General features: G+C 50.5%; 2 protein-coding genes across 5 annotated transcripts in view; one reads left to right on the forward strand and one right to left on the reverse strand.

Annotated features, from left to right (window-relative positions):
* Window positions 1-24,359, reverse strand: part of KSR2 (kinase suppressor of ras 2) — a 301,542-nt gene that overhangs the window by 87,071 nt on the left and 190,112 nt on the right. For all 4 annotated transcript variants that reach the window (XR_010592848.1, XM_008171511.3, XM_008171509.3 and 1 more), the window contains 4 exons: window positions 17,847-17,888; window positions 16,043-16,109; window positions 6,909-6,957; window positions 4,048-4,415 (listed from right to left, as the gene is read on the reverse strand). Coding sequence is in view for 3 of the 4 variants with exons in the window: in XM_008171511.3 (XP_008169733.2) it covers window positions 4,048-4,415; window positions 6,909-6,957; window positions 16,043-16,109; window positions 17,847-17,888 (526 nt within the window). In the remaining variant the exon portion in view is untranslated. The remainder of the gene's footprint in view (window positions 1-4,047; window positions 4,416-6,908; window positions 6,958-16,042; window positions 16,110-17,846; window positions 17,889-24,359) is intronic.
* RFC5 (replication factor C subunit 5) overlaps window positions 1-24,359 on the forward strand; it is a 260,531-nt gene that overhangs the window by 18,045 nt on the left and 218,127 nt on the right. The gene's annotated exons all lie outside the window — the stretch shown is intronic.

Genomic DNA, 24,359 nt, shown 5'->3' on the forward strand with positions numbered 1-24,359 from the left:
GAGCAACTGCTCCAGCCCTTGCAAGTCCTCCCCGTGCAGGGTCCCTCGAGGCTCAGATCCTCCCCCGCCCTTCCCAATGTCTGCATGAAGCCATGGGGAGCGGCAGTCAGACAGCAAGGGCTGAAGTGTCAGGAGCTTGCAGATGAAAGCCAGTTCTCCCAAGCTTTGTGACTGCCCTCGGTCATCAGATTCATTCCTTAACAAGCCCCACTCCTGTGTCATGTGATGCCAGTGATTCCATAGCCAGGGCCCCCCTAAGCCTCCATCCAGATCCTGGAGAAGGATCCAATATGGAGAGGAACGGGCAGGAGAACAGAGAAGTCTGGAAGCAATGGAGGAAATAATGGATGTGTTACAAATATGATTAAATCTAGGATTTGAATGAAAATTCACTGGGATTCATCTGCGAATCTTCCTCCCCCGCACCCCCCTCCCCCTCGCACCTTCCCAAACTAGCCAGCCCAGTCGTAATACAGGACATTTACAGACCACATCGCAAAAGGGCGCTGGAGCACTCCACCATCCAGTACCATTACAAGCAGCAGAAAACAAAAAATGGTTCCAGTTGTGATTTAAAAACCAGCCGTACAAACCAATTCAGCCTCGTTTGTGCACAGAGTAACGTCAGTTCCAGAAGCATTCGGTGCTGGCAGACATGAGGGACATCAGTTCTATTTAGAGCAATCCAATAAAGCTGTACTTTGACCTTAAAACGGACTGAAAACATATGGGAAAAAGCAGATCCGAAAGCTCTCCAGACCCAATATTAATGCATCAAGCTACCACAGTGCACATATTTATTTTGTCAAGATGTCAAAAACGGCACCTTGCTGGGATTACATAAAAAGGCATTAGGACAGAAAATGTTTTGCAGCTAGAAAAATATTACATGAGTCCTGATATTAAATGGAATCTAAATGCTGTGCAAATACTCATCCAAAGGGCTTCATTCAACTGTATTTATCTCAAAGGGACAACGGACACAGGCCGCGTCCACCAGTGATTGGAACGGCCGATTCCATGCAATGTAACACACCGGCCTGGCTTTGGACACTACAGAAATGGATCGACATGGGTTTTTAATTTTTGACTCAGTACTCGCTAACAGGTCAGAGAGCTGAAATCCAGTTTAACTTCACTGCCAGGGTTTATGAGGATTATTCCAGGCAAAAAAAAAAAAAAAGGCATTTATTTTTCATGTCCCAAAGATGATTTTTATACCATCTGTGGATTAAAGCCAACCCTGCTTTCATCACTTGCCACTGGGGAAAGAGACAACTCCCCCCCAACTAAATTAGAGATGTCATTAGAGCCAACTCACCAACTTCTGGGGCTTTTTCTGTTTCTGCAACCCTCTGTACCTTGAACGGCAGCACATTCGAGCTGCCCCTATGACTTCAAAGTAAGTGCTGCATTGCAGGTAAGTCCCCCCGATGCAGAGTGCCAGCCGAAAGACTAGGCATTGCATCAGTCTTCCATCAGCCCTATTCTGAGGGGGTCCAATGGGCCACATGTGCTGCATGGCCTTGGGGCTGGCTCGCCGCACACATCCAGCATCAGCAAAGGTTGCAAAGAACCCACCCCTCAGCAATCCACAGTGACAACTCCAGGTGGGAGACATCAAGGAGGACCACAGAGGCCCCTCGCCTGCCCGAGTCTCCTCCTTAGCATCCAGAACTGGAGGCCTCTCTAGGGTCAAATGGAAACCACAGACATTTGAGATCTAGACTATCCTCCAAGGGCCAGTGCGGGACTGTTCCCTACAGTAAATTGTTTAATCTGTGGTGTCCCAAGCAATCGGGAGGAGTCCAAAGTCTCACTTTGAAGAAACTATACCCAATATTCACTCCGAGTTTTCCCTCTCTGTTGTACCCTGCTCCAGGTGTACCTCCCCTGCTCTTTGGATTGCCCTGAAGAATTCTTCTCTTCCTCTTCCCTGGGAAATACTCAAGCCACCTGAAAACCATGTCTTAGAAAGATAGAATGCTGGGGCAAACGACAACTTAATTCAACAGAGCAAGAGCAGCAATTGATAACAGTAGTACTGGCACATGTGATACGGTGTCTGCCTCTCCTGGCCTTACATTAGGGGCAGCACTCTAAGTGAACCAGCAAGAACCCCTTCTCCCCAATGCCTGATTCAATTGAACTAGGATCAGTCAATCTGGGAATGGGCCATTTCAAGGGAGATCGGGAAAGGGATGATGAAATATTTCATGGCTAATGGCTCTGTGAAGCTTTCCAACGTCATCGCATTTTGAAATTCTGGGGTTTTGAAATTCTGCCAAGAGAAGTCTGGAAATGTAGCCTCACCTTGCAGGAACTTTTCAATGATAATTTAGCCTGTGGAAAGATTTAATGCTGAAGCCCCAAGTGCTGCCTGCTAACAGAGCAGCCTTGTGGAGCTTGTCACATGACGGAAGTCGTCCAATAAGATGACAAATTCTTTAATCTTGTTGCACAGTGAGATTAGGTGACCATTGAGTAAGGGGTAGGAGAGGAAAGTGGACAACTTGGACCAGGTTTTCAGAGGCAGAATCCTTTCTAGCAGGTGCCTATAACAAGTGCATCCATTCTTGTGCCCTCCTTTTTTTGCAGCTGTGGGCAGTGAGGTCTGGGGAAATAAGCACAGGGTTGGGAGTCAGGAGATCCTGAGTTCTAATCCTGACTCTGCTATTGACTTGTTGTATGGCCTTGTGCACATTACTTCACCTCCATGCCTCAGTTCTCCCATCTGCTACATGGGAACAATATGTACAGACCTATTTCTTGGGGACATTGTGAGGATTCATTGGTTAATGTCTGTACGGTGCCTTGAACATGTAAAGTGCTACATAAATGTATTATTATTGTCTAGAGACTGGCTACCACCTGCCTCTCTGCTAGGGTGAAGAAACTGATCCAGTCTGGGCACCAATAATTGTGTAACTGCCCACGCATGTCATAACTTGACCATTGACCATGTAACTATTGGTTAAATATTATAGGGTGATTATTTTCCCTGTTTCTAAGTTGGACCCTTTCCGTGATGGCTCGCACAGCATTACAGGGGAACCCAGATACGCAGTATTTGCTAGCTTTCATTGTAATTACTTAAGGCCCTGTCATATGCTCCTGAGGCATTGCCCTCAGGAGATGGCCCAGGAAACTCTGCCATGCTCACTATTAAAAACTGCTGTCTACTGCTCCCCATGGGGGTGCGGGGGACCTTCAAACCCAGCAGACCCTTGAAACAGATGGTTGCAAATATTTCACAGCACCAGCAAAGCACCAAGTCATCTGTGGAACCTGTAGGCAGTCTGTTGTCCTTACACAGTGGCAAACCACCACCTATTCAACTAGTTTACATAATTAGACCCATTCCCAGCAGAGAAGCACCATTCGTATGATAGTTTTCAGAAACCGTTGTCACTTGGCTTCACACCCCAGACAAGCGGATAGCGCAGCAATTCCATCAATTGCATTTAGAGAGCTACGCTGACACATTCACGCCCAAAGCGTGTAACGTCCCTCCTAGTTCAAGCCGACAGCACTTCTCGCTCATGACCAAATTCAGAAGCCTTTCCAAGGCGCTAATCAGCATAATCTATACTGGGCATTTCAGTTGTCCAAGGAGGTCAGTTGTAACTGCCTCTAGAGGCACCTACAGACAGCTGTAACATACCAATGGCAGGCTCCTTGCTTTCAATTACATCAGCCAGACTTTAGCCATCAACTCCTATGCAAGCAGGACTGATCCCTAGATCTTTGGTTCCTGAAGAAGAGAGGCATGTGTCCCAGAGGATGCTAGAGCCTCCAGATCCTCTAGTCTCAGACATCACAGCCACATATACAGGTTCCAAGTGCCCAGGCCTCTCTCTGGTGTGCCAAAGCATCGTCTCCAGCAGCTCAGCCTGGAGAAGGCAATGCCCTGTGTTATAAGGCAAAGAGAGCCCAGCTCCTCACTGTGACTGCCCGGGCTACACCATAGCTTTGACGGCCTGCCCCGCACGTTCTTTAATGGATTAGCGACAGCTGCCCAGCTTGGTGGCAGAGCCCACAGCTTACCTAGTGATGATGGCGAGGTGGGGAGGGCTCATGCAGGCCCCCATGAACAGCACCACGTTCTCGTGCCGCGTCTGCCTGTAGGCCATCACCTCCCGCTTGAAGGCCTTCAGCTGGTCCTCGTTGTCCCTCTCGATGTCGATGAGTCGTATGGCCACCTCGCCGTGCCAGCGCCCATGGAACACCTGGCCGAAGCGCCCTTTGCCGATCAGCTCTCCGATCTCCAGCTGCTCGAAGGGGATGTCCCACTCCTGGAGGAAGATGCTGGTCTGGCTGGCCTTGCGTGGGAAGTGGCGAGCGGAGAGGAGGGAGAGGTTCATCTCCTCAAAGTCGTCCTCAGACTCTTCGGCCTCGTCGTTCCCCTCCTCGTTCTGCGGGGAGACAAGTGGGGTGGCTTGCCTGAGCGGAGTCAGCCAGCGCCATTCTCACAGCCTCTGTGCATTCAGGGAGCAGGGCTGGGAAGGGAACATGTGCTTCCACTACTTGTGCATGGAACACGCCACTAAACCAGGTGGAGTGGTTCCCAGCGATGCAACCATCATGGCCACAAGCTATCCCACTCCCTCCCACGATTGCTTTTTGCCAGCACACGTGTTTCTAAGAACCCAGGCATGGTCTAAACCACATCCTGGGACTGCCCTAATCCCCCACCGCTCCCCTCCCCCGATTCTTCCTCCTCCTCTGGGTAGGTGGCAGATGGAAGATTTGGAAGAGACCACACCGTCAAGGCAGTCTATTAACCAGATGGCAGGGGAGCTTGACGAGGAGGTGCCAAGACTCTGCTGAGAAGGGGATTAGCTAGTGTTGTAGCAGTGCTTCTTGGAGGCTGCTTGAGAGTGAGGCCAAGAGTGAGGGGCCGGGGGATTAGGATTAATAGGGGTCACAAGCAGAGCCTAGGAAAGTTGGAGTGCATGAAAACCTGCCAGAGCTCCCGTCTCTAGCACTTCTTCAGATATGGAGAGAAACCTACCAGGTGCATGTGGAGAGCACCAGAAAGTTTGCTAGCAACTGCCTGGATCTAGCCAGACTGCGCTTTGGGGCATTGGAAGGGGGAAACGAAACATTTGTTTGCAGTGAATCGCCATGGAAACTTGCAGACCAAATGCTCAAAGCAAGAGGTTGAAACGCAACAGTTGATTTTCTTGGATAGCTTTTCTGACACCAGCACTGGAGCCTTCAAAGCTCAGCCTCGCCTCGCTAAGCTTCCCCACCACTACTGCGGTGGCCAGAGGGCGGCAGACTGAAACTCCCTCAGAACTATACTGAGTTTGTTTCTTCATGAAATGTCTTAGCAAGTTTTGTGTAAATTTGAGAGTCTAATCCCCTACACCCACATACAAAATACAGATATTCCCATACAGACTGTACTGAAATAAAAGAGAACTGGATAAATTCATGGTGGTTAAGTCCATTAATGGCTATTAGCCAGGATGGGTAAGGAATGGTGTCCCTAGCCTCTGTTTGTCAGAGGATGGAGATGGATGGCAGGAGAGAGATCATTTGATCATTGCCTGTTAGGTTCACTCCCTCTGGGGCACCTGGCATTGGCCACTGTCGGAAGACAGGATACTGGGCTAGATGGACCTTTGGTCTGACCCGGTACGGCCGTTCTTATGTTCTTATGTTATGTAAATATAAATACATTATTTGACAAAATTCTGCTCGTTTATACTGGTGCAAACTGCCTTCAACAGAGTTGCAACAGGGTAAACAAGAGCAGAATTTGGACCATATTAAAAAAAAAAACCCTCAGAAGAACGGTAAGTAGAAGATCAGACAGACACACACTATTAGGATAGACACATACTTGAGCTGATCAAATATGATTCACGGGTGAATTTTGCCATTGTTCATTGTTAATTAATTCAAATAATTTTTCACTGCATTCAGAGCACCCTGGCAGATACACACATTGCTGTGATGGACAGATAGACTTGAAGGTAGCCATGAAGGGACTTTGCTACTGCAGTTGCTTTTAGGTGAAAGGCGTTCAGGTATTGTAGTGATCTATAACCCTACGATAGACAGACAAATTCAAGGATTTACAAATTATCAGGGAAAACTAGAGAGATTTAGGCCAGAGTGTATCTATGTTATTGGACTAATTTCTGTTGTCGCTGTGACACATGTGAGGTCTGATCTTCTGCTCTGTTGCACTGATGTAGCACCATAGAAGTGAATGGAGTTACATGGGCATAAAACCCATGCAAGTGGGTCGAGAATCAGGCCCTTTCACTTTCAGGATGAGATTTTTAGAAGTGCCTAAGTGACTTCAGAGCACACGTAACATTGAAAGTCAGGGGAACCTGTGCTCCTAAATCACTTGGAGCCTTAGGATGGTTTTTCAAATGTGCCTGTTATATCTATGCTCTGCACCTGGTCTGAGCAGAGACCCACCATTCTGGTATCTGTTATCAAAAGTTTAAAAGTCTGTGTTGACCCCCTTATACCCTTCCTCCCTCTGAGCTACTGGGGATAGCAGGGCAGCAATCCCCCCTCCAGCCTGGTTCTCGGTTTGTTCCCACTGCTGTTCAACAGTGGTAATTCCACTAACGCCAGCATAAGTGGGAGTAGAATCAGATCCATCCATTACTTCAATTGCAGGCCAGTTAACAGTGGAGATGCAAATTTTATGCCAGCTTCACTGCAATGCACTCTGAGATGTATATAATATAACGGTCCATTAAGCACAATGCTGAGGCCAGCCAGCTCCATATAACTGTCTCTGAGAAGAGAGATAGATCATAAAGGGGGCAAGATGCCAAAGCATTAGGCCGTGGCAGGGTCTTGTTTTAGGTCGTAAACTTTTCCTTTCACTCTCCAAAGGAAATAAAAAGCCTGGGGTAGCATTGCATGTCTCTTACCTCGGAGGTTGGCTCCACTTCAATTTGAAGCAATGGATTTCCTTCAAGGCTGTTAAAAACAAAACAAATTAATATGCCACCATGTGCACAGAAAGTTCCCCACGTTCTGTGCCCTGACACTGCACTGCAGCACCGGGACATGGCTGTAAGCTCCCGCTTCCCTCCAGCTCAGCCTCCCCCAAGACAAAAGAAAACAGCGTGCAGGAACCTCGGGCTTGCTACACGCCTTGCTGACATGCTAATTTCAGAGACAGGTCTGAATGGGCCCCTTCCTCCCCCCCAGTTTAGAAAGTTCCAACCCCAATTCTGTGGCTTGAACCCATCACCAGTTAATATAACAAGGGGGTCTGAGAACCAAAGGATGCCCCGGTCCTAGGAAGGCAGGAAAGTGCATTGTTCTCCCTAGCACATGTGCTTGGAGATGAAGCCGCAGGTAACCCCATCTATTTGGTGTAAAAGAAAAGAGGGATTTTTTGGACTGTCATAATTTTAGAACTTCTGGGTCACCAAAAAGGGAGGAGTGTAAAGACTTCCTATACAGCTTGGATACCAGCTCCCCATTGCACCTGGCAAGCAGGGCTTGGAAACAGAGATAGCCTTTATAGTGCTGGACATAATTATTATGTCACTATGGTGCCTCGGATAGGCTGCGAGTCTGACAACCTTAATGACACTGGCTCCGTAGGGCCCTGAGCTTGCAAAGGCCAGCCTTTACTCACAGGAGTAGCCCCACAGAGCTACCAGAACCACTGAGGTGAGCCAAGTTCCTCACACACATTCGTGCTTGCAGGACTGGAGCACAGAAGAGTCCCAGGTGCTGCAAAATAACTATGGAGCCATATCCTGTGCTCCTTGGCGAGGTTTTACTCTGTCCTTACACCAGGGACTCGATGGAGTTTGCCTAAATAAGGACAGAACCAACACTGATTAGGAGCCTCGGGGGCTTGCCCAGGACCAGTATTTTATCAGACTGGAAGCTCTTTGGGGCAGGGGTGGTATTTTTGTTCTGTGTTTGGACAGCACCTAGCGCACTGGGATCCTGGTGCATGCCTGGGGTGCTACCATAGTGTCAATAGCAATCAATAAGGATTCACAGTAAGGAATTCGCAAAGCAGTATTAGCAGTAACAGCGTGGATAGTTTGTCGTACCAAAGGATGACCGTACTGAAAGTAGATACAACGGAGATTGTTGGTGAGAGTAGGAAAGCATGCCATAGCCCTGTCTGTCCACCTTAGTGTAATTGCTATTAGACTATCAGAGACCATTACAATATTGGTTTCTGCAAACCGCTGTTATGCACTGCTCGGTTTAGGCTGAATTATGTGCAGCTGCTGATTCAATCTTTCACTGGTATGTTACTGTCAGGCCTTGTCTACACTGGCAAGCTTCTCTTTCTGTGCTGTAACTCCGGAGGTGTACACACTGCCAAGCCACTTAGTGCGCAGAAACTGAGCATTGCAGTGCTGTACAAAAATCACCCTGATGAGAGGCGTACAGCTTTCTGCGCCGGGGCTACAGCGCCATGGTGCCAGTGTAGACACCCCGGTCGATTACAGCGCTGCAGTTGGCCTCCGGGAGGTGTCCCACAATGCCTGTTCTCGCCTCTCTGGTCATTGGTTTGAACTGTACTGCCCTGCCCTCAGGTGACCAACCATTATCCCCACCCCTTAAATTCCACACACAAGGCGATCCCCCCACTTGGAGCAATGCCGAGCTGCTGGACCTCATCAGCATTTGGGGAGAGGAGGCTGTGCGGTCCCAGCTGTGCTCCAGCCGTAGGAATTATGATACCTACGGACAGATTCCACAATGCATGACAGAAAGGGGCCATGACTGGGACACACTGCAGTGCAAGGTCAAAGTGAAGGAGCTGCGTATCGCCTATCACAAGGCGTGGGAGGCAAACCGCCGCTCCGGTGCTGCGCCCATGAGCTGCCAGTTCTACAAAGAGCTGGACGCGATACTCGGTGACGACCCCACCTCCACTGCGAAGGCCACTGTGGATACTTTGGTGGCTCGCGTGCCAGTCGAGAGTGAACCGAGCCAGGAGGAGGAAATCTTGGACGAGGATGTGGAGGGGGACCCAGCGGCAGAGGATGACTCGGAGGTCAGAGGTGCAGGCAGCCAGGAGCTCTTCTCTACCCCGAGGAGGCTAGTCAGTCACAGCTGTCGGATCTTGGCGAAGCACAAACAGGAGAGGAGGCCCCTGGTAAGTGGCTTTGATTTTGGGAATCGCTGAAGCAAGTTGTTGGGGGCAGGAGGGTTGCAGAAAGCAGGCTTGTGTCTGTGTGATGCATGTACCACCACATGCCTAGTCTGAGCGGCGGAACAGGGTGTTGATTGACTCCCTCACTTCACGGGAATCTGCCTCAGAGATCTCCAGGAAACTCTCGTGGAGATACTGGGCAATCCGCTGCCACAGGTTCTTTGGCAGACTTGCTTTGTTTCTTGCCCTGTTAACGGTAACTTTCCCGTGCCACTCTGCCGTCACTGGGGGGGACCATTGCTGCACACAGGCGAGCTGCATAAGGGCCAGGGCGGAAGCCGCAGGCTTGGAGAAGACCCTCCCTTGATTCCCTGCTCTCTCTCAGCAGCAAGATATCTTCCATAATGAACACAGCCTGTGGAAAATGTGGGGACAGTAATGATTATAAGCCACACATCCCCCTACAGTGCTGGCTCTCCCCAAGAGCCACGTGCTCAGTGTACAGTATGGTCCTGGGACACTGATTTCCCCTGCTCCTGCAGCTACTCACCATTTTGGGGGAGCTTGTGGCTTATGTGTGCTTGCCTGGGGTCAGCCAGTTAGTGACAGGTATGTGAACAGTGGCTGTGTTTTAAATCAGTGGCCTGTGTGGTGCAAACAATACTGCTGCTGTAAAATGTTGCATTTTGGCTTCACAGATATGACCTTGGGAGCCCAGCCTCCCTCTTTGTTAGCGCCGGCTGAACGGCAGCGCAGAATTAGAAAGCAGCTGCGAAGAACTAAAGAGGACTTTCTGCGTGATGTCATGATGCACTCCACAGCTGAAAAACAGGAATTGAAGGAGTGGCAGGACAGCGAGAAGAGGGACCGAAAGGAGAACGTGGCGCGCCAGAATGAAGCCACGGAGCAGCTCTTAAACATTATGGAGCGCCAAGCGGACACACTCCAGGCGCTACTAGCAAAACCGAGCAGCTCCACGCCCGTCCACCCCTGCAGCCGCTATCGCAAATCTCTTTCCCATGCGCCCCCCCCAGACACTGCCAACACACTCTTATCAACCTCCTGGCTCCAGTCTGTACCCGCTGCATTCCACTCCTGCCCCGTCACAGTCCAGCACTGCGGACTCCCAGTACCCACTGCACTCAACACCCATCCCTCTGCAGTTTAGCCCTGCTGAAGTACAGTACCCACAGTACTATACTCCAAAGGAGAAGGTTGGATATGATACCTGGACATACACAAATCTTTAACCGTCCTGGGACCCCACCTCCTCCTGGGACCCTTCCCCACCCCCCTCAGTGCTGATGTGTTTTTTTATTTGTCTCTCTCCTCTGATTGTTGTTTTTTAATAAAAGGCTTGGTTTGGTTTGAAAGCAATCTTTATTCCATTAACTGAAAGCAAACAGAGCCCTGCAAAGGAACAGGCAATATCCTTACACCTTCATAGTGCATCATCTGCACCAATCACCATCACCTCCTAGCATTACAAGCACTGCACTCCCGAGCATAGCAACAAATATGAGTGGCTTTCAGCTTCACATTGCTGCCTCAAGGCATCCCTGATCCTTATGGCCCCACACTGCACCCCTCTGATGGCCCAGGTCTCTGGCTGTTCAAATTCAGCCTCCAGGCGCTGAGCCTCAGCGGTCCAGCCCTGAGTGAAGCTTTCATCCTTCCCTTCACAAATATTATGGAGCGTACAGCACATGGCTATAAGCACAGGAATATTGTCATCGGCCAGGTCCAGCCTCCCATATAGGCAGCGCCAGCAGGCCTTTAAACAGCCAAAAGTCATTCTGCACTTGCTCAGCCTGTTGTTGAACAGCTCCTTGCTGCTGTCAAGCATAGGCACCAACTTCTGCTTGTGCCGGTGAGTGCTCGACCCCCCCTCTGCCCCCAGCCCCACCCGGACTCCACCCCTGCCCCGCCCCCTGCCAGCCCCTTCGCCAAAGTCCCCGCCCCAACTCTGCCCCCTTCCTGCCCCTATTCCGACTCCTTCCCCAAATCCCTGCCCCAGCCCCACCTCTTCCTCACCTCCTCCCCTGAGCGCGCCATGTTCCCGCTTCTCCCCCCTCCCTCCCGGAGTTTGCGACACCGCCGAACAGCTGTTTGGCAGCGGCAAGCGCTGGGATGTAGACGGAGAAGTGGGAATGCGGCGCGCTCAGGAGAGGAGGCAGAGGTGGAAGTGAGGTGGGGGGGGGGCGGGGAGAGGACCTTGGCTGCCAGTGGGTACAAAGCATCTACTAATTTTTCCCCGTGGGTGCTCCAGCCCCGGTGCACCCACAGAGTCGGCGCCTATGTCAAGGTGCCCCATGTATGGCTTCATAAGCCATGGCATTAAGGAGTAGGCAGGGTCCCCCAGGATCACAATGGGCATTTCGACTTCCCCTACGGTGATCTTCTGGTCCGGGAAGAAAGTCCCAGCTTGCAGCTTTCTGAACAGACCAGTGTTCCAAAAGATGTGTGCGTCATGCACCTTTCCAGACTAGCCTGCGTTAATGTCCGTGACACGCCCACGGTGATCCACAAGCGCCCACAGAACCATTGAGAAATACCCCTTCCAATTAATGTACTCGGTGGCAAGATGGTCTGGTGCCAGAATTGGAATGTGAGTGCCAACTATCGCCCCTCCGCAGTTAGGGAAGTCCATTTATGCAAAGCCATCCACAATGTCACACACATTGCCCAGAGTCACGGTCTTTCGGGGCAGGATGCGATTAATGGCCCTGCACGCTTCCATCAACACGAGTCCAACAGTCGACTTTCCCACTCCAAACTGGTTAGCGACCGATCGGCAGCAGTCTGGAGTAGCAGCTTCCACAATGCAATCACCATGCGCTTCTCCAACGACAGGGCAGCTCTCATTCTCATGTCCTTGCGCCGCAGGGCTGGGGCAAGCTCATCACACAGTCCCATGAATGTGGCTTTCCTCATCCAAAAGTTCTGCAGCCACTGCTCGTCATCCCAGATGTGTATCACGATGTGATCCCACCACTCAGTGCTTATTTCCCGAGCCCAAAAGCGGCGTTCCACTGTGGTCAGCACCTCCATGAATGCCCCAAGCAATGTCGTAGCTACTACACATGGCGAGATCAATGCCGCACTCCTCTTGCCTTTGTAGTTTAAGGAATAACTTCACTGCCACTCATGACATGTGAGAGCGAGCAGCATATTGGTCAACGGTGCGGGATCCATTCCTGCAGACCGAAGAGGCAGAGCGCGCAGTACACAAACCGTTGAAAGATGGCACCAAATGCGGACAGAAGCACAGGGATTGCTGGGATGCGAAGCAATGCATCATGGGGCGTTGGGACAGGACCCAGGATGCCCCGCAACCCCCTCTGCCTTCCCACAACTCTTTGCGGCGGAAGAGGAAGAGATGCTCTGTGGGATCGCTGCCCAGAATGCACTGCTCTGAATACCGCTGCAAGTGCCGCAAGTGTGAACACGCTAGTGCACAGGCAGCTGACAGTGTGAACACACAACAGCGGTTTCCCTTCAGTGCTCTCTGAGCGGTGCTGGAACTGCCAGCACTGTAACTCTGCCAGTGTAGACATACTCTCAGTTAAATCCTCCAGGTCCCTCTATCCCAAACCGCTGTACCAGTTTACATCCAGTGAAGAGACTGCTTTGTGTCCTCTCTGCACACTCCGTTCTCTGGTCATTCCTTCTCGCTCTCATTTTAGGTATTTTACATTTCTGGAGCCTACTTCTCATTTATACCAAGACTATTTTGCCAGAGCAGAGTAATGAGGCCTTAAGTGTCGATAAGAATCAGGTCTCAAATGTTAAATGTGGTGGGGGAACCTTTCAGAGGAAAATTTTAAGACAAGAACTGACCACCCTGTCACGTGCCAATGTAAATTTAGAGTTACTCCACTGGAATCCATGGAGTTATAGTTGCACAAAACCAGTATAAATGAAAGTCCTGATAGTTTAATTGGCAAAAAACTATGCAGATGAAAACTGTAGCAAATACCAGACTAACCCACAACCATGTTGCTTCTATGTGTTATACCTGCTGTACAGTCAGGTGAGCAGTTTTCCACCCCTTGCTTTTAATAATAGTATAATAATGATACGTATTTCTAAGAGTGTAGAGATTATAGCCTGCTTTCCAAATCGACTCACTGCTTCTCAGTTACTCTGGTGGTAAATCCAGAGTAACATCAGTGATGTCAATGCAGTTACTTCCGATTTTCATTGGTGTAAGTGAGATCAGAATCTGGCCCAAAGCTTTATAAATTCTCCACATACCTGAGCTTCCTTTACTACAACATGCCTCTGATGTGGATGTATTTATTTATGTACCAGAAGGCAGGAGTGACAGCTGTACAACCCATCTCAGAAGGTCTAAATATACTTGAAGGAAGCAAGGGGAATTTGGGTGTAAGATCTCCATCTCTCTCCTGCATTCGCTTGAGTTGCAAAGTGGACTTTAACCTCTAGTTTGACTCAGACACAGGCTATCAAATAACCATCATGGCATTATTTGTCAAGCCACCAGAAGCTCTGCCTTTGTCATTCAGATGGCCTCACTTGGACACAGATGCAATTCTTTAGCCCCCCCCCAGCAGGTTACCAATCTATTTAGAAAAGTGTGGACGATCCTGATAGAAACTACATTTCTGTTTGGGCTGAGATCTTATCTGCTAAATTTCTGAGTTATATAATCCCTGAAAAGTGGAGTTTATAAAAAGGAATGGCAACAGCTCCTGAAATGTAACAGCGCTGCTGGATGCTGCTAATGCAACGCTGATCAGAGCATTTGCCAGGAAGATCTTAGGGAACACTGAGCTAAACAGGGAAAGCAGCCACAAGTAAAAGCAAAAACAAAGGCCACTGGGGAGAGCTTTTCCTAGCTGCCAATTATATACCAAGTTTCAGGAGTCATTTAGATGCCTAATGCAAACTTTAGGGATCTTAACAAATATTATTGGTGGAGCTGGGAGTGCTTCTTTTATTAAGAACAGGAGTACTTGTGGCACCTTAGAGACTAACAAATTTATTAGAGCATAAGCTTTCGTGGACTACAGCCCACTTCTTCTTCTATATGCATCCGAAGAAGTGGGCTGTAGTCCACGAAAGCTTATGCTCTAATAAATTTGTTAGTCTCTAAGGTGCCACAAGTACTCCTGTTCTTCTTTTTGCGGATACAGACTAACACGGCTGCTACTCTGAAATCTTTTATTAAGGTTATCCAGTGCTTCCTGTTTTCAGTTGCATCGAATTTTTCCAAACTTTAACCATGTGGCTGAAGTGGATCACTTGATGATTACCTGTTCTGTTCATTCCCTCTGAAGCACCTGGCATTGGCCACTGTCAGAAGACAGAATACTGGGCTAGATGGACCTTCGGTCTGACCCACTATGCTGTTCTTATGAAGTTTTCCATGATAGGTGTCTGCTTCAGACTGTTTTTATTTTATTTTATTTTATTTCAGACAAAACGGTACAGCCGTTTCTGAGAACGAGGCTGGGGGAAAAAATATTGCAACCTTTTCTTTGAACAGCTCTCGCGTCCCTGTGCTTTGAAATAGGAGTTTGAAATTTGGCAGGAGCCTGGCCTTTGTGTCAGGAATGTGCACCCCAATTTGGCCAAATTATAAGCCCTTGGAAAACTGTTAGTTTGCACATGCTCAGAAGAGACTTCTTAGATTTTTAGCCCCTCAAATCTTTGAAGATTCCATCCTCACTGAGCATGCTCAAGTCTCTCACAGCTCCTCATGCTGACCAGACTGCACATCTCCACAGACCAACTGAACACGCTCCATCCCAGGGCAGGGGCAAAACCAGACTTTCCCTGTAATTGCTGCTCCAGGCTGGGCACTGGAACAGATTGCAGGCAACCCCCTGCTGGCACCCAGGCAGCGTGGTGGAGGAAGGAGAGGGAACAAAAGCCAGACCCTGGGAGGGGACAGGAGTAAATTACAAGGTGAGACTGAACTGGCATTAGAAGAGGTTCAGAGAAGGGCAACTTAAATGATTAGGGGTTTGGAACGGGTCCCATATGAGGAGAGATTAAAGAGGCTAGGACTTTTCAGCTTGGAAAAGAGGAGACTAAGGGGGGATATGATAGAGGTCTATAAAATCATGATAATGTGGAGAAAGTGAATAAGGAAAAGTTATTTACTTGTTCCCATAATATAAGAACTAGGGGACACCAAATGAAATTAATAGGCAGCAGGTTTAAAACAAATAAAAGGAAGTTCTTCTTCACACAGCGCACAGTCAATCTGTGGAACTCCTTGCCTGAGGAGGTTGTGAAGGCTAGGACTATAACAGCGTTTAAAAGAGAACTGGATAAATTCATGGAGGTTAAGTCCATTAATGACTATTAGCCAGGATGGGTAAGGAATGGTGTCCGTAGCCTCTGTTTGTCAGAGAGTGGAGATGGACGGCAGGAGAGAGATCACTTGTTCATTACCTGTTAGGTTCACTCCCTCTGGGGCACTTGGCATTGGCCCCTGTCGGAAGACAGGACACTGGGCTAGATGGACCTTTGGTCTGACCCAGTCTGGCCGTTCTTATGAACGGGACGGTTAAGGAGACTGGGAGCCAGGATGGAAGGGGAGGCTGGGACTGCATACGCCATGTGCCTCTTTAGCTCAATCTTCACATCTTAGTGCTGTTAATCCACAGGCAAGTGACAGAGCACCTGTCCCCACTGGGATCATTCTGATCAGTCCCCTGGAATTCGGGCCCTAGTCGGACAGGAGGATCCATCAGCACAGGTCTGCTTACCAGAATAAACCAGTTTGCCTCTTCCATGGATGACCTTTGCCCAGAGCAAGCAGGCAGCTGTCGGTCATGCAACCAGTGAAGGGACCTGTGTCCCCAGCAGGTGATCCTCAAGAGCGGGGGTGCAAGGGAGTGAAGAACACAAAGTGAAGAGGAAGTAAAAAGACAAGGCAAGCGACCCACTTACATTGGATTAGAATTCACTGGATGAAGGATAACTTGAGGTGCTCGGGTCGGTGTCTCAGGCACAACATCTGAAAACAAAGGAGAGCTGAGTGTGAAAACGGAGAGGAAGACACACTGTAGGTAGAGCAGAGCTGCCATGAGTTTAGTTTCCAAGCTAGGCAGTTTCTTTGCAGTAAGACAACCATTATTTTCTGGGGTTTCCCCAAGCCCCTGGCCCACAATCTCTTGTCACTCACCGAGATGGTGTCACACCTGCATAAGGGAGAGGAGAATCAAGCCCAGTGTCTCTACTTCTCTCTTCTATCCCATCTCAGAACTGCGCCCAAACCAAGACCATGCTGACATCAGCACTGCCTCAGCAGTGGCACCTCCAGTCAGTCAACCAACCAACGTGAGGAAGAACTGCCTCTGACAGGGGAAGGCCCAGCCAGAGGCAGGAGACCAGGACGGAGCATTCAGGGAAGAGGGAGAAGGAGAAAAGGAAGTCTTGTTTCAAAGGGAGTCAGGTGAAGGCAGGGGAAGGGCCCTGGAAAGGCAGGGGAAAGCAGAGAAGGATGGCTCGGGAGGAGAAAGCGGAGAAAGGGAAGAGAGGTTGGCAGGAAAAAGGAAATATGAGATGAAGTGGCTACATCCCGGCTCCCACTGAGCACTGCCTATAGGCCCACTTTCCCATGGCCTGCACCTACTGGAGCCACAGACAACTGGGCAAAGCAGGGGCAAAAAGCTACCACGCCAGGATGCTCCATGTCCCTCAGCACTTTGCACTTCTTTGCACAAGAGCCTGTGACTCCACGAGGAACAAAGCAGAGGAGAATCAGGCCACTTCTGGGCTTGACGGAGGCAGCTGGTGTTAGACTGGAAGGGAGACCCCTTGGACAAAAGACCTTGAGAGACTCTACCAGTTCCTCTGGACCTTGTAGTCAGTAAACAAGGCCAATGAGGAGCTTCTCCAGCTGGCACTGGCTGTCTTGGTTTAATGTGACGTTCACCCTTCACAGCCACAGCCAGAGGAAGCAGATGCTTCCACAGCTACTTCTTGCCCTTGGCAGGTTTCTCCTTGCATCCTGCGGCTGACCCGCCCCTCCCTCCCGCGCCATGGCTCGCAGCCATGTGTGCTGAACGTCACCTCGATGTTCTTCTCTAGGCTCAAGAGCTCAGCTGACAAACAGTCACAAAAACCAAACCTGCCTAGGGATGGATTTAACCTTAAAAAAAAAACGACCTGTTTCTTACCCTCACGGCTTCCCAACCTCCTGCCACCTACCCTCGATCAGGGCAGGGGAAAACCCTCCAAACAGGGCTTCCCGACAGTTCCTTTTCCTCATCTAATACTACATCTCTCTTCCCTACAGAAAACCCTAGCCCTAAGGACAGCCTCAGGCGAGACCGGCCCACTTGAAAAACACTGCAAACTCTTGGGTGAATTTACTCGCTGTAGGGTGAAACTCACCCCGTGCAGAAAGCCAGCACAAGGCACGGGTATCATTCACCCCCACACCCCCATATTCTGTGAGATTGAACCTGACCCTCTGCACAGGGGGTGAATTTCACCCTCAATAATTTAGTCAAATCATCCTCATATGATTTGTTTCTAGAAGGAACACATCCAAAACCCCTCCCCACCCTCTAAGTCCCAGCTGATTAAAGACTATCCCCCACCCCATGCACCATCCAGATCCCTAAATGATGACAGTAAGGCATGCAACTCAGGACAGGAGGAGTATTGCTGCTCCTAAATCAGAGAGTGGTAACTCTGCATGCACTACGGTACGGCGATTGATTATGATCACTTTGAAATGACTTACCTGGGAAAATGAACTGCTGCTTGTACTTGTAGTAGTGGGAAGCTTGCAATGGAGAAAAGAAGAAGTTAAAAAAGTGAGCAACGTCAGAGCAACACAGCACAATCGGAAGGGTGGCGTCTGCAAAACCTCTACGTCCTGCATCACAGAGCATCCAACCTCTGGAGTAAGAGACCAGAATTGGGTGTCTGATCCCACTGTCCCACATGGCAGCGCAGGACACGGACTTGCCTTCAGTTAAATCTCTCACAAACACACCCCGTTTCCTTTGTGTCTGTTAGGGTACGTCTACGCTTCAAGCCGGAGATGTAAATTCCAGCTTGAGGAGACATACCCGCGCTAGCGCTAAATTGAGCTAACATGCTAAAAACAGAATGTAGCCACAGCAGGGTGGGAGGGGTAGCTGCCCCAAATGCACACCTAGCATCTCAGACAGGTGTGTACTCAGGTGACTAGCCCCTCTTGCCACTCGTGCTCCCGCGGCTATACCCTATTTTTAGCATGCTAACCCGATCAGAGCTAGCGTGGGTATGTCTCCTCGAGGTGGAATTCACACTTCCAACTTGAAGTGCAGACATGCCCTTAGACTGTAAGCTCTTCAGGGCAGGAACTGGGTATTTTGTACCTTGTGCAAATGCCAAGTCTGTGGACGGCACTTCAGTAACAACAGCCATGACACAGCTAGGTCCCCAGGCCAGCATCTGGCTGCTTTACGTGCCCTAGATCTGTTTAGGAGCCATGTTACCTATCAAAATTCATTCTACAGTCTCCCGCTCTTAGCTTAGCAGTGATGCAGCACTTTGCTGCTGAGACTTCCAAAGCCACCTGAGGGATTCGGCCACCCAACTGAAAGCCAATGGGATTTGGGCACTTAAGTCCTTTGGACTCCTTTGACATTTCTAGACTACATGTCTAAGGCACCAGGCACCCATTAAGCAACTGATTAACTAATGAACACTGCACAGGGGAGGTACAGCTGGTAACTCGAGGGCAGTTAACAATCAAGGATGGCTCTTAAAAGGTGTAGGGAACAGAACGACCTTTGATATGATTGCTTCTTACCATGCCACTGGACATCAGCCAGCCCGTCCTCTCCCTTCCCTGTCAGTGCCATCGCAGCGCAGTAGCTGGGCCAAGACAGCTCACTGCCCAGGACGTGAGCGGCTCTACTTATAAAAATGTGCCCACCACTGTTGTCCCCGTAGCACAGGGGTGGCCAACCTGTGGCTCCGGAGCCACATGCGGCTCTTCAGCAGTTAACATGCGGCTCCTTGTACAGGCACCGACTCCGGGGCTGGAGCTACAGGTGCCAACTTTCCAATGTGCCGGGGGGTGCTCACTGCTCAACCCCTGGCTCTGCCACAGGTCCTACCCCCACTCCACCCCTGCCCCCGCTCCCCTGAGCCTGCAGTGCCCTCACTCCTCCCCCTCCCCCCCAGAGCCTCCTGCACGCCACAAAACAGCTGATCGGGAGGTGCGGGGAGGGAGGGGGAGGTGCTGATCAGTGGGGCTGCCAGTGGGCAGGAGCAGGGGGGAGCTGATGGGGGGCTGCTGATGTATTACTGTAGCTCTTTGGCAATGTACATTGGTAAATTCTGGCCCCTTCTCAGGCTCAGGTTGGCCACCCCTGTGGTAGTGCAAACACCCCCATATCCCTCCCCCCCCCCCCGTACAGCTACACTGACGCATTGATCAAAATCAGCACAACCAGTCTCAGCCCCATATACACAACTCACACACAAGCCCCTCAGGCAGCAACGTGAGAAAACAGATGAGCTTAGGGTCTCTCTGTGCTGAGTCGGGAGGTGGGATTACAGTGCATGTAGACACATCCGAGCTGGTTTGGATCTAGCTAGCTAGTCGCAGCAGCACGGGCAGTGGCACAAGCTAGCCTCCCCCGGTTCAGGACCCTGAGTATGTACTGGCTTCACCCCTATTGTTCTTCAAGCTAGATCAAAGCCAGCCTGGGTATGTCTACACCTCTGACTACAGTGTAGACATACCCTAGAGGCCTCTGTCTCTACCAGGACCATGGGGAAGGTGAATTCTAGCCAAAGACCCTTCTCTGAAAATGCCATGCCCTCATCCCTTCAGTGATCAGTCTCGGGATTGTTGTCAACAGCCTCCCGGGTGGTCTCAGCTGTCCCAGTGGCAGATAAAGAAAGGAGCATCTCTTAGGTAGCTACGGCTTTCTAGATCAATAGGGAAGGAAGTGGCAGCTAGCCAGTCAGAGAGCTTCTAGGGGACACAGGTGAATTCAGTTCTAGGTCTCGCTGACAGTCTTCATAATCTAAATCTGACACACTCAAGCACCCCCCCTTCATGCTGTCCCTACAGACAGGTGTGATGGGCACAGCTTTCCTTGCTCTCCATCTCCAGGTACCCGACTGGATCAGGTCTGTGAAGGACCTTCTCAGTTCTGGTCACCTCCGACTGTAGAAGCCCCTCTGCGAGCAGATGGCTGCCTGCAGGACCCACTACCAGGCCTTTCTATGCAGGTTATTTCACCTCTGAATTTTTTCCTGTTTCTGTCTCCCTCCAGCTCCATCTTTCTGAGGCCTCTTTGCCTTCGCCCACTTTATTGGCTTTGCCCAAAGCGGCAGACTGTCCAGCCCACTTGGAGCCGTTTTGTGTAAAATATAGATGTTCAGTGTGCGTATGGTACAGCATCCCAGCAGTACATGATGGCCACTATATAACAGGAGTACTTGTGGCACCTTAGAGACTAAGAGTGGGCTGTAGCCCACGAAAGCTGATGCTCAAATAAATGTGTTAGTCTCTAAGGTGCCACAAGGACTCCTGTTCTTTTTGCGGATACAGACTAACACGGCTGCTACTCTGAAACCTGTCATTATATAACAGTATCTACACATGGAAACTTTGCACAGCAGCTCCAAGGCACACAAAACACAGACAAACGGTGACAGTGACCACACAGGCAAAGACCAGGGGAGCTCTCTTTCCTCCAGCACAGGGGCATTTTGCCGATCAGAGGGGAAGGCAGTTGGTTGGTGTTTTGTATGGTGAGAAAGGAACATTTGATACTTCACAAACTGAAGCCTTCTCCTCAGTTCTAGGGCAAGAGCAGACAGGTGCAACTCCATGGGATTCCTACAGCCCATGGTGCCCCTTTTCTCTCAGCCTTGACCCCGGCTCCACGACAAGCAGGCACCCACCATCTGAATGGAAGGTGAGTGCTTCTAGCCAAACAAAGGGCCTGATCCTTCCCATAAAGTGCAACTGGGACTGCTCCTCAGACTGCCTGTTGGAGGGTAGAGATGATCACACCTCATGTGACAATGCACCAAGGAAGCAGAACAGTGGGCCCCTTTCCTGGTGATTTTTACATCTCAGGTAGATGTTTAAAGCCAGAAGGCTGGGGCCACGTGTTCTTATACAGCTGAGAAATGCAATTATACTCTAGAAATCATAGAATATCAGGGTTGGAAGGGACCTCAGGAGGTCATCTTCTAGTCCAACCCCCTGCTCAAAGCAGGACCAATCCACGGACAGATTCCTGCTCCAGATCCCTAAATGGCCCCCTCAAGGATTGAACTCACAACCCTGGGTGTAGCAGGCCAATGCTCAAACCACTGAGCTATCCCTCCCCATTATCTCATCCTTGCTCTACACTACAGAGGTAGGCAGCTTACGTCGACCTAACTCTGTAAGTACCTACGCTAAAATGTAGCTCCCACCGACGTAACTCACCCACTCCACTGACGTAATAGCTCCGCCCCCGCGAGAGGCGCAGTGCTGAGGTCGATGTAGTTGGGTCAGCGCAGTGTCAGTGCGGACACTGCATTGCTGACTTCGATCATGGCTGCCTTTCCAAAGCCCCACAGCGAAATTGGGGCAAGTGCTCCCAGTGAGGACACCAGGAGCGTAGTGTGGACGTGCGGAAGTGATGTAATTACTGCGGTGACTATATGTCGATGTAACTTAGGTCGACTTCAGTTTGTAGTGTAGACTTGCCCTCAGTCACTGCACTTACATCAAAACCCCACTCCAAAAGTAAGTCCCCCACCATGCCACCCGCTCCCCAGGCCAGCTTTCCAGAAGCTAGCCGGGGCCATGAAAACCCAGGCTAGGGCGCAATGCTGTGTCAAGATGGTGCAAGTGGCTGACCTGGGACATGGCTGAACTTGCAGGGATAAATGGAGGCATTCCAAACCCAACCTGAGGTCCCTTGGCAATGGAAAATCTGAGTGTGGTTGTGGGAATGGGACGGGTGTCACAGCAGCCCACTCTGGGCCCGAAGCCCCCGGGCACAGTCCAGACACTAACCGGAGCAGGGCACCTGGGAGCTGCACTGAGGGGCACATCAAGTCAGCCGTCAACAAGGCTTCTTGGGAGCCTGGGCTGAAACTTGAAGCTGCTTCTGCATTGCAGAACTGCTGCAGAACCACCTGCCTTCTCCCTGGCACGAATCCCAGCCCCACACCACGCTGTTCCCACAGGGTCTGTGGGGTGCAACACGGTTGAATCAAGTCCATATGGCATAAGAGTCACTTCTTCCACCACCAAAACGCAGTTCCCTCTGGAATCGCTGATGCAGCAGCGCTACACAGTAGCTACGGGCGGCAGTGAAGAACATTGGATTCAATTAAAGCAATGGGAGATACTCAGGGAACCCAAATATAATTATACAGAGGAATTTGGCCAGGCCATCAGAACGGACCCCTGGATTATTGTGAAAAGCACATGGACTCTTTAAAGACCGCAAGGGACAGCGACTTACGCCACGGTGGAGCTGTGCCTCGCTCTGCTCCAGCTGAACCCGTTTACACGAAGAGCTGAATTTGACCCATGGGGCCAGGTGCACAGCTGGTGTAAATCCGCAGCGTTCCACCGAAGCCAATACAGCTCTGCTGATTTACACCCGCTAACGATCTGGCTCAGCATCTCCTGATTAACTCCCGAGACGGTGTGACGGGAACTACTCTCCCCCGAGCTGAGCTCAACGGGGACGCCTCTTGGCTTCCCGGGGAGAAGTCGCTGCATTTCAAACCTCCTAACCCTGTATAAAGCTTCTGAAGAAAGCTGAAATTCTTGAGCCTAGCATCTTGACAGCAGTGGGACGGGCTGCCCGGGTCTAGCCCTAGCCCAGAGATGAAAAAGCATCCCAAGCACTGCTCGGTGGCGTTTCACTCAGCGCCAGGCCGCTAACGAAACACGTCAAGACAGCGTCCCTCGCTCTGCGTTGCCACACAGGTAACAGCTTCGGGAGTTTGAGCTTTCCTGACTTGGTCTCTCCGCTCCTTGCAGGGGAAGTGAGGCTGGACTGCCTCGGAGACAGGCGATCCAGAGTTTACTCCGCGTAAATGCCAATGTGTCTAATTAACTCATTGGAATGAACTCGTCTGATTCAGTGGCGATGACTCACGTTATGGGCATCTGTGCCACCACTGCAAACTGGCGGCTCTAACGGCCACATGCCTCCAACAAGAGGCTGCTGCCACTGACTCTTTTGCTGTTGTTATTTCCACTTTAAACAAAATTCATCATTAAAACACATACAATTGAAAACGCAGGTGTGGAAATCTCTCCCTCGGGCAGACAGTATGGAGGGGGCGCTCACATCTCCCCGGAGCTGAGGGGACCACGCCCGTGCAAAAGCATCCTGTCCCACACTTGTCGGACAACGGGAAGAGCTTTGCCTCTATGATATTGCAGATCAAGGCCGCAACAGAATCTGTTCTGGGCAGCGCTTTGAGGACCCTGGTCCCTCTGGTGGGGAGAAGGAGCTGTCAGTGGAGAAGAGAAGAAGCTAAAAACGGGATCGTTAATGAGAACTCAACCTCCCGCGCTCCTCGTGGACACTGGCTCTGTTTAGCCAGTCCCAATGGGAAGCCAGATAGGGTGAGAAAGCTGACTTGGGAGGAAGGAGAGGAGACAATGAGATGAGTGAGTGGGGTACCCAGGCCAACGGGGCTCCTTCATTAGCCCGAGTTGTATCGCTTTGGAATATCCTAGACCCATTCCACAAAACCGCTCCTGAGAACCAGGCACAGGGCATGTTGGTAAATTCCCTCCTAATTCCTGATTCCAACTACAACACGTAGGTGCTTTTAAATCCTCTCAGTCACTACAGTTGCTAGCAGTTACCTTTGAAAGTAATTACGGGATGTAATAATACTAAAGAGCATGTACCTGCTGCTTTGCATCCACAGACCTCAAAGTGCTCCACAAAGGTGGGGTCAGGATCATTACTTCTATGTTACAGATGGGGAAACTAAGGCACTGAAGCCCAGTGACCCATCCAAGGTCACACAGCAAGTCAGTGGCAGAGCTGGGATTAGAACCCTGCCCAGCATCCTAGCCACTGTGCTTAGGCAAATGCACCCCGGCGACTGCCACAGCAGTTCTGAACTGCAGGGAACCGCTGGTTGTTTCTTGGTGGCCAGCACTGAGCCCGGAGGGACATTTCAAAGCTTGCCCCTGCCTGCCTCCTCCCACGCACTAGGACTTGTTGAAGGGTAGCGCAGGACTCGACATGGTCTGCATGTATCCTAC

The sequence above is a fragment of the Chrysemys picta genome, chromosome 15, assembly GCF_011386835.1.
Source record: "Chrysemys picta bellii isolate R12L10 chromosome 15, ASM1138683v2, whole genome shotgun sequence".
In the NCBI taxonomy this organism is placed as follows: domain Eukaryota; kingdom Metazoa; phylum Chordata; order Testudines; family Emydidae; genus Chrysemys; species Chrysemys picta.